This window comes from Protopterus annectens, chromosome 6.part0 (assembly GCF_019279795.1).
Source record: "Protopterus annectens isolate FY-2018-M chromosome 6.part0, PAN1.0, whole genome shotgun sequence".
NCBI lineage: Eukaryota > Metazoa > Chordata > Ceratodontiformes > Protopteridae > Protopterus > Protopterus annectens.
In genome coordinates, this window is record NC_056737.1 from 1,148,113,927 (window position 1) to 1,148,130,336 (window position 16,410).

The 16,410-nt window shown below is 39.1% G+C and overlaps 1 protein-coding gene across 2 annotated transcripts in view; it reads left to right on the forward strand.

The window, feature by feature from the left end:
- Window positions 1–16,410, forward strand: part of ACVR1 (activin A receptor type 1) — a 1,150,873-nt gene that overhangs the window by 935,025 nt on the left and 199,438 nt on the right. For both annotated transcript variants that reach the window (XM_044074769.1, XM_044074770.1), the window contains one exon: window positions 16,179–16,376. In XM_044074769.1, the coding sequence (XP_043930704.1) occupies window positions 16,179–16,376 (198 nt within the window). The remainder of the gene's footprint in view (window positions 1–16,178; window positions 16,377–16,410) is intronic.

The following is a 16,410-nucleotide window of genomic DNA, read 5'->3' on the forward strand; positions in this document are numbered from 1 at the left end:
ATCTTCAAAGGGATGTCTTATGGTCATGGACCATTGCATTTTCAGTTGGGAGCAAAATATTGGGGTGAGTTTTATCGCAGAAGAGAAGTGCCCTCTCAATGCTCCTGCTCTTAAATGTCTTAATTTGCATCATATTTGTGACTGTTGACTGTTGTGTGCATTTATTCTGGTGTGGGTTAGATGGCCGTAGTAGTTATGTACATGTAGAGTTACAGAAGGAAACTGGTGGAGCAAGTAGGCCACAAGTGTTTTTATACCTGTATTGTATGAGGAAGTATGCACTTGACAGAGGGAAAGTGGGTGGACCTCCACTGTAAAGCTTGTGTACAAGGGTATAAGAAAAAGGTAAGGTAGTAGAAGGAGGGAAGTAATTGCCATTTATGCGTATTGGAGGCTGGAATCCAGAAGTGACCTCATGCATTGATGCTACATATTAATTAGCTCTCTCACCACAAGTAACTTGATATTTTAAGAGCAACCCCCTCACTAAATGATTTTTCTGTAAAAAAAAAAAAAAAAAAAAAATGGACCAACATAAAAAGAAAAAAAAAGTGTGTGAAAAAAGGCAAACTTAAGTGGAAACAAAGGCCAGACCACGCAACTTTGACATATATTTGATGAGGGTGTGTCGACCAGTGCTTCAGCTTGTAGATACCACCTGTTCTTCCTCTCCCCTTTCTTCACTTTCTCAGAACATTCTGAGCAGAAGAATTTTCTAGTTTGGGGAGAAATTGGTACTGCCTGACTTCAAATGGATTGTAGCCTAGGGCTGCACCACAGAATTCTCACTTTTCTACTTTCCTTGGAATATTACCTGTACCAAAGAGTCTGCCACATGTGACCAAACCCATTCAGTTGTTGGAAGGCATGGATAGAGAGAGAAAATTCAGTAACAGAGAAAGGGAAAAGATTTTTGCTTGAGATTATTCCTGATACCCAAAAATAACTTGTGAAGAGGACATCCACTTCTCTCCCTTTTACAGATTGGCCATGAAGCTTCATTCCAAGCTGTTAGACTACAGAAAAAGTACAAAACTGAGAACTTTGCTTGTGTAGAAAACTGGGTAGAGGGATTTTCAGCAAGGTCCCTAAGAAGTGGGGCACACCAGAAGTGGATTTCTTTACATCTCCAGATTACCACCAACTGAAGAGACTACATTTATGAAACACTTCTTAAACAACCTTTGCAAATTTCAGCTCTGTAGCATAGAAGGATAGTGCTCTGAGCACATGGTCTAGTCACTGGAGGAGCACATGTGTAAATGTTGGAGTGAATTGCTGATGCAGGCTTATATAGTCTGTAGGACAGAGGCATTTCGGCTAATTGTTCTACTGATGCTCATCAGAGGCAGGCAGAGTTCCAAACTAAGTTCTCCAGCAACTGTTGGGTTTTGTTGGGGGATTTGTCCAATGTAGCCAAAGTCAAGCATGCATGACAATAAGCATATGTGGAGGCTGATATTGTGAGCTAAGTCTGTTAGCTGCCACTTGACTAGGGCATAGAACTTATGAGAAAAACCTTGATGGGTGTAGTTGATTGCCTTTTCTGACTGGCTCATAAATGGACAAGTAGGTTAGCAGAAGGGACTGATAGTTTGTGGGTAGCAGATGTAAGGAATATCCCTGAACAGTGCTGGATGTCCTTCATGGATGCATCTGCAGTCATAACAACTGGGTTGTCCTGTCGTCAGGCAGCCCTTCGGTCGGCCGGATTCCAAAGTCTGGGTCCGGCTTCGGCTGATGTCGCACTCCACCCGACGTCATCTCTGCTGGTCTTCGGGTATAAAGGCATCAGCCGACGCCATTTTCCTCAGTCTTTCTTGCCGCGTGGCGCCCGAAGCAGAAGCTGTTCGCAAGTGCCGGTCGGTCAGATCCAGAGATTACTACTACCGAATACTACTTCGAAGACTTCTAAAAAGCTAAGTACCCCGTTGGGGACTCTTTCTTGCCTCAGCCGATGTCAGAAAAAGTCAATAATTGTTTAACTTGTGGGAAACAAATACCTCATAAAGATTTCCACTCTTACTGTCTGCCTTGCTTAGGCCCAGACCACGACGTAGCAGCCTGTTCGGCCTGTGCTTCCTTCAACCGACAAACGCTAAGGCGTCGGTCGGAGTTTGCTGAACAGTTTTTCGGCTCAGACTTTGCGTACATTATGCCGTCGGATCCTCCGACTACCCAAATTGTCAAAAAACGCAAGGAAAAAGACCGACACTCGCCCGCGGTTTCGGCCGAAACCACGGTCAAGCAAGCCGCGAGTGTCTCTGTTTCGGCCGAAACCGAGAAAACTGGTCAATCTTCAGCTGAATCCATGACTACTACTGAGGCTTCCGCTACTTTACCTGAATCGGCCTCAGAAATTTTGCCTACAACTGTGGCTTCTAGTGAGTTATCTGACACCATCCCTTTGGATGTCTCTACCCCAGCACGTGGTGCTGCAAGACCCCCTGCAGCCATGTCTATCAAGGCCTTTGCCAGGGCTAAAGCAGCCAAATCTGCTAAGTCAGTGCCTGTTAAACCTCCCTCACACAGGCCCGCTTCCAGTTCACAAATGCTTACTCTGGCAGAAGATTTAATATCTTTAATTAGGGGATCCCAATCTCACCCAGACAGGGCCTCTCAGCCACCAGAAAAGAGACCTAGGACAGAGCCCCCCGAGCCAGTGTCCTCTGATGATTCTGCGGATGACTCCGACATTGCAGAACAGCCAGAGGATCCTTTTTCTACTTATGAAGACTCTGATGCTGAAGAATCCATTCCAGCTGCCTCTCCACCAGAGGAATTTTCCTTTGGGGAAACCTTACATGCCATGAGAGAGCAATTCCAATGGCAGGGACAAGATTTCTCAGATTCAAGAAAAGGCTTAGGACTTTTCTGCACTTACCACAACATAGGCCCTTAGCTATTCCTCCTGTTTTGCCTGTTGTGGATGATGCATTTAATGATGTCTGCACTGCTCCTGATTCTTTACCTCCAGCCCCTGCCAAACCTGATAGATTTTACAGGGTGCCAGACACTCATCACCACCTATACAAGGCCCCACTGGCGGACCCCAAAACTATTTCCCAGGGGCCTAAGGCAGTAGCCTCGACCACAACAAAAAACCCTATACCTTCAGAAAGGGAATCCAGGTCTTTAGACAGATGGGGCAAAAAAGTTTACACTTCTGCTACTCTCTCAGCTAGAGCTTTAAACTGTCAGTTTCACATGATACAATACCAAGAGTTTATGCCTGACCAGTTAACTAAAAAGCTATCCTCTGATGACTCTATAGATAAGAAATATGTATTAGAAATGGTAAATAACATACAACAGGTTAGTAACCATTCCTTAAAATGTGGCTATGATGCACTGGAGGCTTCATTTAGATCAGCCATGACTGGCACAGTGATAAGAAGACATGCATGGTTGAAAGAGCAGGTCTTACCGGATCATGTTAAAGCTAAGCTATTAGATGCTCCTATGGATAAGGCCAGTTTATTTGGTACACCTGCCCAGCAGGTAATGAAGAAAATGGAAGAAAAGGCAAAATCTGTACAAACAGTTAAAGATTTCTTACAGGTTCAGCCCCCAAGGTTTAGCAGGAACTGGCCTGCCAAAATTGGTCCTTTCCTGACTCCACAAGATCCCAAAGGGGCAGGAATAGACGTTCCAGAGGCAGAAACCAATCCAGAGGAGGTGCCTACAGAGGACGACAGTGGCAAGGTAATAACAGAGGCACAGACACAACCACTACCACTGCAACAGGACAATCACAGTGACTTGACTCTAACTCCGCCTACCAGGGAGCAAATAGCAGCACCATTAGGCGGAAAGTTAGCTTTATTTTCGAAAAATTGGCACTATATCACAAAAGACAAGTGGATTTTGCAAACCATAGACCAAGGATACCGGTTCCACTTCCACACACTACCAGTCAAAAGAGGAATGCCAAACCTGCCTCCAAATCAAAAAATAGAAGCTCTACAGCAGATAATGCAATTAACAAAGATGAGAACTGTGGAAAGAGTACCAATAACAGAACAGGGCAAAGGATTCTACTCCAGACTATTCCTAGTTCCAAGAAAAGAAAAAAGTTGGAGACCTATTCTCGACCTGTCCATCTTAAACACATACATCATTGTCCCAAAATTCAAAATGCTGACCCTACAGCAACTTCTTCCCATGCTGGGCAAGGAGTGTTGGCTGGTAACTCTAGATCTCAAGGAGGCATACCTGCACGTCCCCATTCGACCAAATTGCAGAAGATACCTCAGATTTCTTGCAGGATCAGAGCATGATCAATTCTCAGCATTGCCCTTTGGCTTATCTACTGCGCCCAGAGTATTCACAAAATGCCTGGCATCAGTAATCGCCCACTGCAGACTACAGGGAATCCAAATTTATCCACACCTGGACGACTGCCTGCTACAAGCGGACAACAAAAGCAAGCTGACAACAGATTTACAAAGGGTCATTTACTTGCTACAAGCCCTGGGATACACAGTCGATTTACAAAAGTCAAGGCTGATACCATCCCAAACAAGGACATTCTTGGGCGCGGAATTGGACACAGTAAAACAAATGGCATTCCTAACTGCAGAAAAACAAAAAGAACTCCCTCTTTACTTCTTGGCATTAACAAAACAGAACAAGCTGACAGCAAGAAAAGTTCTGCAGGCCTTGGGCTTTATGGCATCATGCATAATCTTGGTCCCACATGCCAGACTGCATATGAGAAAACTACAGTGGTACCTAAAGAATTTATGGTCCCAACACAGGCACAGCCTAGAAGCAGAAATACCACTAATCCCATGCCTAAAACAGGAGTTCCTATGGTGGGCTCAAGCATGCCAGTCAAACCCAGGCCTACCCTTCCACAACTTTCGAGCAAGCCAAATCATCACAACAGACGCCTCAGACCTAGGATGGGGGGCACACATGCTGGACAAATGCGTACAAGGATTGTGGACTCAGGACCAGCTACACCTGCACATCAACCAAAAGAAATGCTGGCAGTAAAACTGGCAATCCAAAAATTCAGACCATTTCTCAAAGAAGGCCATTTGATGATAAGGACAGACAACACCACAGTCATGTGGTACATCAACAAACAGGGAGGCACTCATTCATACCCCCTATGCAGAATGACTTTGGACCTTTGGAACCTGGCACTCAGCTACAACATCCAGTTACAGGCAATATTTGTACCGGGAAAGGAGAACACTCTAGCAGACATGTTAAGCAGAACCACCTCGGATGCTCACGAATGGATGCTACACCCGGACATCTTCAAGACCATCACAAAGAAATGGGGAATGCCACAGATAGATCTATTCGCTTCCCCTCTCAATCACCAGCTCAAAAAATTCTGCACAAGGACATTCCATCCATTAGCATGGAAAGTGGATTCGCTCTCTTTCAACTGGAAAGGCCTAACAGCATATGCATTCCCGCCTCTTCCTTTGATACACAAGGTACTACTGAAAATCAAGGAGGAACGTCCAAGGATAATCCTGATAGCTCCAAACTGGCCAAGACAACACTGGTACCCATTGCTGAGGAGCATGTCTCGGGAGAAAATGTGGTCAATACCCCTGATGCCTTTGATGTTAACTCAGAACAACTACAGCATCATGCATCCAAACCTAAAAACTTTGCAACTGACTGCATGGAACATCACATAGCAGCAACTAATCCAGATCTTTCCCAAAGGGTTAAAGACATTATCCTTGAAGCCCGCAGACCTTCAACAAGAAGGAACTATGCAGGAAAATGGAAAAGGTTTGTCATTTGGAGTGCTGAAAGAGGAAAAGATGTGTCGAATATAGATATTGCTAACATTCTGAAGTATTTGGCAGAGCTTCTACATACAGGCCTGCCCTATTCCTCCATCAAGATACATGCATCAGCTATTTCAGCAGAATACAGCTTTGATCCACCTGTCTTTTCACATCCTCTACTCAGGCAGTTCCTCAGAGGGATCAAGAATGTAAAACCTCCTAGGAAACCACCATTGCCAGCATGGGACTTGAACTTTGTGCTAGAAAAGTTGACACTCCCTCCTTTTGAACCAGCAGCAACAGCAGATCTATAGCACCTGTCATGGAAAACTGCTTTCCTACTGGCAATTACCTCAGCAAGGAGGGTTTCTGAACTTCAGGCCCTAATGGCAGTACAACCCTTCCTAATCTTCCACCAAGATAGGGTGTCCATGAGAACTAATCCTACATTTATGCCTAAGGTGGTATCCAGAGTGTCTTTAAACCAGGCAATCCACCTACCTACCTTCTTCCCCAATCCACAAAACAGAGGGAAAGAATGCTGCATACCTTGGATGTACATAGACAGCTACGCTACTACCTGGACAGAACCAAAAGTAACAGAAAAACTGACCAGCTTTTTGTAGCCTATGCAACAGGAAGGGAAGGAAAAGCAATTTCCAAACAGACAATCTCCAAATGGATAGGAAATTGCATACGATTCTGTTACTCCTTCCATGGAAAACCAATTCCACAGAACATAAGGCCTCATTCTACAAGGGCAACAGCCACTACCACAGCCTTCTTACGAGGAGTGGCAACCAAGGACATTATTGAGGCGGCTACTTGGACCTCCGTGCATACATTTGCCAAGCATTATAATTTACCTCTGTATTCCAGATCCCGAGCAGGGTTTGCCACTGCTGTACTGCAAGGGATCCTAACCACACCATAATTTTTCTTCCTCCTCCCTAGTTGGCTATGGTATTCTACCCAGTTGTTATGACTGCAGATGCATCCATGAAGGACATAGTACAGTTTTGTACCTACCATAAATGTAGATGTCCGAATTGGATAGCATCTGCAGTCAGGATTACCCTCCCTCCTTCCCCTCTGTGGTACTCCTAGGGTATTTACCCTCCTAATAGCTAGCTGGTGGGGGGAGTCTCTTATGGTGTATTTGTTTGTATATATGTACATACATGCTTATTTTTTGTGTTTGCCTTCTATCTTTTTGGAAACATTGGCATTTATCCAAAATTTAGCCTTCCAAGAGGGAAACTGGCATCTGGGGCAAGAAACACTGAGGAAAATGGCATCGGCTGATGCCTTTATACCCGAAGACCAGCAGAGATGACGTTGGGTGGAGTGCGACATCAGCCGAAGCCGGACCCAGACTTTGGAATCCGGCCGACCGAAGGGCTGCCTGACGACAGGACAACCCAGTTGTTATGACTGCAGATGCTATCCAGTTCGGACATCTACATTTATGGTAGGTACAAAACTGTACTTTCTTGATGTTGGTATAGGTTGCCAAGAAGCTTGCAGTCTTCTTTATACAGGAGATAAGTTTGCTAACCCAGATGACCAAAAATCCAGGTACTTCCGAACTTGAATGTGCTCAGGCTGTTGACTTGGAATATTTAGCACTCATTTCCTGTCAACCAACTTTAATCTTGGGATATGGTAACTATACTAAAAGAGGCCAGGAGGCCTAGCACATGGAATTCATACTCAGTGAAATGGAAAATATTTTCTACTTCTCTTCCTTATCCAACCCTTCCCAGTTGTCATCCCTGAACCACCTGTACCCAGGCACCTCTGTCTCTCACCACTCCTGTCAGTGACCTGTGTTTCTGTGATGTGTCCACTCTTCCTGGCTGATCTGTCTGCTACATCCATCTCTGTTCTTCACCATTTCCAGAATTATCCTTCCTTGTCTACTGAAAAAGTCAGTCATACGACTAAACATCATCTTTCTCGGTGTGCTGGCTATTGTCACAGGTAACATTTCTGCCAGTGCTATCTGCTGCTCCCTGTCCTTGCATCCTTTATAACTTTTCTGGCCCGTATTGCTGAAACCTCAGCTGGCTTATCTGACAGGTCATTCATATCTTTCTGCATCACAGCATGATTTTTTTCTCCTTGGTGACCATTTTGTCACCTTCTGTTATGTCTTACAAAGTCTGAGCCCCCAAAACCAGGCTTACTGTAGCCTGGTTTCTCTCATTGCTATTGCTATTAATCCCATTGGAAATGGAGCATTTCTTTACCAAAACCCTCTTCTCTTTCTCCACACTGTCGCTAATCACCATTACTAATACCACTTAGTAGTCTTCCTGCCCCAAACCTTTGCCATTGCAGTTTTACCACTCCCAGTGATATCCACTGACTGTTTGTTTTTGTCTCACTTTGAGTTATGTCTGATTTCTCCTATTCCTCTTGTACTCTTCATTTGATCCCTAGAAACCGTTCCTGTTCTATCTGGCTGTGTTACTTTGCCTATTTCCCTTCTTCTCTCATTGTGGTTTTGGCTGTAAAATTGATGCATTTGTTTTTTCCTCCCCTTCATAACTTGTCACCGTTATCTCCCTCTGTCTTTCCACCCATCTTTTTTTGTATGGTATTGCTAACTCTCCCACTTTCTGCCTCCACTTAGTGTGGCACTACAGTTGTATGTACTCTTCAGGTAACCTCTGCCATCATCTTCTTGTCATGTGCCTGGTCTGTCTACTGGCAGCCTGTTACTTCCTCCTTCTCTTCTTTATCACCTGACTAGCAAATCCAGTACCACCACAAGCTATGATAGTATCCTATGATGCTTCCCTTTTCTCTTGCAGTCTCCGCATCCTCTGCATCCCCAGAGCTCCCTAAACCAAACGTTTGTCCCTATATTGAAATTTTCCCAATGTCTGTTTCTCTCCTCCTTATCTAAACATGCTTTTATCCTGCTGTGTGCAAGTGAGTGTGTCTTATTAGCACCTCATTAGGCCTTTATACCATAAGTTCTATCCCTTACCTGTTGCAGTAATAGTAGTGGACAAACAGTTCACACACAACTCATATTAAGAAATTCTAATCCAAAGACAATTAAAAAAGTTACATTGCAAGTTGTATAATGTCCATTGTGGATTCTCTAATTAGCTCCCCCATCACTTTAAGTCCCTTATTTCATAACATTTCCCTGTCTGTTGATTTTAGACACATAAGCTATTGGATGGAAACTTTAGGCCAGTATTTAATGTTTCTGCAATTGATATGATTTATAGAAATTTCAGTATTACCACTAGTTAACAGAATGTTGCCTGAAAAAAAATTGAATCCTTAAGGAAAAGTCATTATTTTAAAGCCTTTAATATTTTTGTTAGATTTTATATAATTTATAAATGGCTCTATAATTAGTGCAAATAAAAAAGGAGAAAGAGGACATCCTTGTTTTGTGTCTTTTAATATATCAAAGGATTTAGATAAAAAAGAACATATTTTAACAAAAGATTGAATTATCTTAAAGGTTTTTAATTAAAGTTATAAAGTCAGTGGAAAACTTATATTCATTTAGCACTCCGGTTCACAGAATCAAATGCCTTATCTAAATTTAAACTTATTATTGAGAATTCTCTTTTATTTTTGTTTGCTATATCAATCAATGAAAAGATCATTATAATATTATATTGGACTCTTCTGTTTGTTATAAAACCAGTCTGTTTTTGTTTACTAATCCTAATAGTATAAGATTTAATCTTTTTGCTAATATTGACATGAAAAATCTTATAGTCTACATTTAAGAGTGAAATAGGGCAGTAAGAAGAACATAAAGCAGGATCTTTATCTAATTTTATAATGAGTATGATAAGAGAATATCTCCATGAAGGGGCATATTAGAAGTGCTCTTCACCTCTTCAAAAGCGTTTAGTAAAATTTTTTAAATATTATTAGGTAAAAGCTTGTACAATTCAGGAATTATCCCATCTAACCCTGGAGCTTCATTTATTTTGAGATGTTTAATCTGAACCTTTAATTCTTCAAAAGAAAAAGACTTCTCGATTTTACTTTTCTGTTCTTTGATTAATTTATAATGTATGCTTTCTTTCAAGAAGCTATCCCATAGATTTTCAAGGCTTGTGTTTGTTTTCTTAATTTTTTGTAATATTCTCTAAAGCATTCCCGTATATCTGTTAAATCAGTTATTTTAATCTTTTTGTTTCCTTCCTTGTGATTAATCTCCTTAATGTGATTTGTTATATTCATTTTTTTTAGATCTAATAGCTAATCTAGTTAGACTCTTAGGATTTATCGAATACACCTGTAATTTCTTTTTTTCCTAATGAATTGAAATCTTTTGCGGTAGTATTTCTAGATATTTCTGATTTTTCAACTCCATATTTGTAGCTTTATCACTGGGTTTTAAATTTAATTTTAATTTATCAGTGTTGGTATGCAAAGCGTTTTACTTTTTGTTCCATTCTTTTCTTTTACATGTATACCAATTTTTAATTTTACCATGTGAATAGAGTTTTAGTGTAGCCATAAAATAGTATCTGTGACCTCACTGTTATTAAACTCCATAAATTGATTTAACTCATTTAAAAACAAATCTCTAAAACCTTTTATTTTAATTATATATGCAGAGAGTCATTGACAATAGGTTTAAATTGTATGGAATTAAAGTTAGAGTGATAGCATTGTGGTCACACAAAGGACTCGAGGCTATCAATACATATTCTATTTTAGAACAGAGCGCATTAGAAAAAAAATATATCAATATTGGTGTGGGTCCCAAATCTGTAAGAGTAATGAGTATAATTTATAGAATTTGATCATTTTAGATCAGAAATATCTCTCATATACATTAAATTTATATAATGATGTAAGTATTTAGCTACAGATGACAACCTGAATATTTTATCATTAGCAGTGCCTTTGTTTGATAAGGGCGGCCACGGTGGTGCAGCGGTTAGCATTGCTGTCTCACAGCAAGAGGTTCTCCGGTTCGATTCTCGGCTGGGGTGCCTTCTGTGCGGAGTCTGCATGTCCTCCCTGTGGTCGCGTGGGTTTCCACCGGGTGCTCCGGTTTCCTCCCACATCCCAAAGACATGCTGTAGGTGGATTGGACACTCTAAATTGGCCCTAGGCATGAATGTGTGTGCCTTCTGTGGAAGGCTGGGTGCCGGGCTGGCAACTCGACACTGTAAAACTCCACTGCCAATCATGAGCAGACAGGTGATCCGCTGTGGCGACCCCTAACCGGGAAAAGCCGAAAGAAGTAGTAGTGCCTTTGTTTGATAAAACACAATTAAAATCTCCGGCTACCAACATTTCTTCTTTTGAATATAGTGTTGTAATATCTAAATATTTCTTAGCCATTTTATATCCTATTCCAGGAATCCAGTATGTGTTGATGAGTGTAAAATTTTTTGTCTGTTATTACTACCAACAATCCTAACATACCATTGTTATCAGAGTAAGTCTCAACTATCTTAGGTAAAGCTAATGTTTTCTTCCAGTGAATAAGAATACCTCTTCTTTTTGAGCCAAAATGGGAACCTACTAAGACCGAATAATCTTTTAGTAGCAATCTATCAAATCTTTGATCAATAAATGAGTTTTGTGCAAAAAAAATGTTTTGTGTAATGTTAGATACTTATTTGAACTACCTCTCTTTATTAGATTATTTAATACAATCAGTATTCAATGAAAGACAATTGTATATTGACATATTTTCAAATAAATAGTTTAAAAACTAATGTATAATAAATCAGTACTGTATACAAAGAAATATCATATCAACAAGTTGTTATGGACAAAAACCCTAAGACTGATACAAAAAAAATCTGAGTTAAAAATGTTCTTTTCCTCCATCATGGAGTAAACAATTCTAGGCTTGATGAAAGAGTAATCCAAACCACTCATCCGCAACCCCATGTCACTGTCTAATCATATTTTATTGCCACTACTTCCATGTAAATAAAAAAATAACATCATAAATAAGTAATATACACTCTAATATAAATGTTATAGTGTTCATAAACAAGACTGAAGAACTAAACAATATGCTCTCAGTCTATTCTTGAAAATCATTTTCCCTACCTATGGAAAATACACTATAAAATAAAACAAATCTTTGAACTCCATGGTAAAATGTTAAGAGTATGTATGACCTTATTTAAAACGGATGGTCATCTGTAATCAGAGGTTTAAAACTCCTCTCTTGCCCATATAATCCCACAGTCACTGCAGAAGGTCATTGCTTTCATAGCAGTATTTTACTTGTACAACAATGTAAAATAAATCTAAATAAGATCAACCTATCTAACTCAAAATGCCCACAGGATACAAGAAAATCTGAACTATAAGTAAAAAAAAGTGTATTTTAAAGTATGTGTTTATATGTGCATTAACATTAACTCATCATGCATGTACAAATTTGCAGAGCTATAGATGCCTGCTTACTAATGGTAAACTGTAACAAATAAAATATTTTATTTCAAAACCTACATTCACATTTTACCACCATAATACTACATACAATCATATAACATTCATTGCAAGAGCTTAATGTCTGCTTGGGTGTGTGTGTGTATGTATGTACGCAACCAGTCTCCCACTCACTCTATATATTATAAGTAAAATAAACATCTAAATGTAGATACATACCATTGCAATTTAGTTCTCAGTAGAAAAATAAAGCAAGTGACTGGTTTTCCTGTTACAAATCTGAAATGAAGGTTACTTAAATTACAATTAATCAGACTTCTAGTTATTTACATTGCTATTATCTATCCAAAATATGTACACTACATTTATATCCTGCTAACATTCATATTAAAAAGCTGCAGAGTAATAGCAAACATGTTCTGGCTTATTATGACACTTTGGAAGGAGATGATGACAAGGACTGCATGTTGTTGAAATTTGACAAATCACTTTGGAGCAGTACTATAAAGTTTACAATGCATCCCTACATGTTTTCCACATTCAAATCAATTCCTGTTAGCACCATGCCACTTTTTAAACACACATTTCTCATCTTAAAAAGTTCATAATATAATATAGTTTAAACTTCTCAAGGTGTAAGAAGACTTTACTGTTAGCTTAAATATCACATTTTGGTAGCTAAAGCATTTCAAAATTGTTCATTTTAGCGTTCTGTTTCGTCATTACATTCATGTCCTGTTTCTGAAGTGGTTAAAGGTTACAACAGCTTTGAAATGAAGCCAAACTGCCACAGTGACACACAAGCTCGCACTATATGAAAACCCCTTTTCCATCTCTTCTAAACTTTCAGCTGGGAGAAATACTGAAAAAAAGTCATTAGAAAACTCAGGGCTCACGATTGGTGAGGTGGAAATTGAATAAAAATGATGTTTAAAGCATTCTAACTGTAAAAAGAAGATTAAGCAGTTTCAAAACATCCCCAGTCATTCAAAACACATTAAATTCTTAAATATTAAGCAAGCCCTCATCATTTAACAACATTGTGTATGTAAATTAAAGTGCTTAATCATTGAAGAGTAAGAAAATATAGTCGTCACTGTAACAGTAAATAATATAGCAATAACACACGCCTGGGTGTGGGTAATGCTGGATTTACCCACGGTTGGTGTGGTATGGTCACGAGGGCGAAGCCTGAGTGGCCAAACAAAGCCAACCGTGGGTAAATCCAGCATTACCCACACCCAGAAGTGGGTTATTGCTATTATACAATGACATTATTTAAAAAAAATAATAATTACTTTTCTTAAATAATGGCATTGTATAATGCCTCCTTGCTGCCCTTCCGCAACTATCTGGTATTCTGTGGCAGTTCTGATGTACTGCGCATGCGTATACTTACGCAGTACATCAGAGCTGTGGGCAAAAGCAACGGAGAAAGCAAGATCTCCGTTGCTTTTTACAAACTGTCTCGCTATGTTAAACGAGTTTAACATAGCGAGACAGCTTTAAAAAAAGCAACGGAGAATTTCCGTTGCTTTTTTTAAAGCTGTCTTGCTAGGTTAAACCCATTTAACATAGCGAGACAGTTTTGAAAAAAAGCAATGGAGAAAGCAAGAACTCCGTTGTTTTTTAAAGTGTCTCGCTATGTTAAATGGGTTTAACATAGCGAGACAGCTTTAAAAAAAGCAACGGAGATGCTCCGTTGCTTTTTTTAAAAGCTGTCTCGCTATGTTAAACTCATTTAACATAGCAAGACAGGTTGTAAACAGCAACAGAGATCTTGCGTTCTCCGTTGAAAAGAGTTATACTAATGGAAAAAGTCCGGACCTTTTTCCATTACTATAACTCTGATTTACAACGTGCACGCTGACCAATCAGCGTGCACGTTTTTGAATATTAATGGGGGGGGGTCATTGTATAATAGGAAATTATTAATACTTTAATTAGTGAACTCCCATTGTTTAAGCATAACATTTAAAACAAACCTTACTTATTAATCATTATTTATACATCATGTTACTTGAATCAGAGCAAATGTATAGTATTAAATTAATACAATTTATTAGATGCTTATTATTAAAACTTAAAACAACCCTCATTATTAATAACTGAACCCCCGCTATTGGAAAAACAAACCTATTACAACTGTAAAGACATTGTTACTGATTAAAACTGAAATTATTAAATGAATAAAAAGTAAAGTATTACCTTTTGTTGAAAGTCCTTTTGAAAGGTGTTTCAGAGAAACAATTTACTGTAAAACTATATTACAATGTAATACTAATCAAAAATGTACACTTGTCCCTAAGCTTTTTATTTTTCTCTTTTACTGTGCATTCATTTCTTGTAGCCTGTCTTTGTAATGATGGACTCAAATTCATTTCTTCAGTAGGATTAAGCAAGTTATTGTACTGGACAAAGGAAACTACTTCTTTCATGGATTCAAAAGTTTTCCTTCCAGCAGGCAAAAAAGTCTTAGTTTTGCAAGATTTATTAGATGTGTTTTAATGCCGGATTTCTTCAAGCCTTTTAACAAAGGAATACATTCTTTCCTTTAGGAGACAACCAAAGGAGAGACATCTTTATCATATCTAATGATAGAATCATCGATTTTGATAGGCAATGCAGACTAAGCAGCTTTTAGAGCCAAGTCTTTGTCCTGACTGGAAACAAATTTCGCTATTATGGATCTTGGGGTAAAGAGTTTCTTGTTTGAATTTGTTGCAGATAAGGATCTGTGAAACCTCTCTATTCCAAAAGACAGGGCTTCAGGAAGGTTTAGAATTTTTGTAATCCAAGAAGTTAAAATGTTTACCATATTGTCTCCCTCTTGTTTCTCAGGAACTAAATAGATCCGGATATTATTCCTTCTTGCCCTGTTTTTTAGGTCATTCATTTTTTCCAAGAGCTGGTGTTTTGTAAGTATAGATTCAGTGTTACTTTTGGCTTCTGTAAGTCTGCCATCTATATCAGTAATTGAATCTTCCATAGCAGATGTTTGAAGTTTTTGTTGTTTGACTACTTCATTGAGTAATTTTTCTCTGCTTTTTACAGTCTTCTTTAATTGTTTGTACCTTGGAGTCCATTTTGTCCAGTTTTAAAGATAAGTCCTGTATATTACTAAGAATAGACTGCAACTCCTATTTCACTAAAGTATCATGATTTCCACTATATTTTACCTATGTTAATTATTTTTTTATGAAAATGTTGATTAAATCCTGTCAAAATTATATAGGAGAAGCAGAGCAAAATTCTTCTGCTGCAAATTGCTTGCTGTATTAGCCACACCCTCATCCCTTTGCATTTTTTTATGCACTCAAATGTATATGTCAGCTTTTTAGCCTTCTATTTTCAACTTGATCCCACATAAAAATGGTACCAAACCATTAGCATTTTCAGGCTTGCCTGGTGTTCACCTTGAACAGGTGAAGACCTCACCCTTTGACGTCTGTAGAATAAAAGTGATAATTTTTTTCTTGGAAATAAATGCGAATTGGGGTAATATGACAGAAACAAAACCCCTTTTTGTTAGATCACCAGGATGTTGTTTATGCAGTTTAGCTGCAGTTTCCAGAAGGTAGTATAAATCTTCAGCATGTATGAAGTGAGCTAAATATGACACTTAGCCAACAAATTGGTGCTTCATTCTTGCAGCATCCGTGAGGATGACCAAGTATCCTTAAAACTGCTGTATCAACAGATATTCATGTCTAATGAGTGTTTGGTTAACCAAAGAATAAATACAATTTATATTTTAGCACAATTCTTATTAAACCACAAGCAAAAGAGGAGTAAGATCATAAACATGTGGCATTTGTTATAGTAATATTAAAGTAAAATGTGCTTAAACATCAATGATCATAAAAATAATTTTATTGGTATCGCTGTGATGATTCCTCAAGAAATGTTTATAAATTTGGTACAGGGTACACATCCTACACAAACTGTTTCTTTAAAGTCTAGCGACAGGATGATGATGATGATGATGTGCTTTTATTTCAGGTCTTGCTGTGGTACATTCTCAAAGCACAAATCAGTTAGATGTGGGGAATAACCCAAGGGTTGGAACCAAGCGATATATGGCTCCAGAAGTCTTAGATGAAACTATCCCAGTGGACTGTTTTGACTCCTACAAAAGAGTGGACATCTGGGCATTTGGGCTGGTCCTTTGGGAAGTAGCTCAGAGAACTGTCAGCAATGGTAATTTCTCTTTGATGTTCTTATCTTTGGTTCA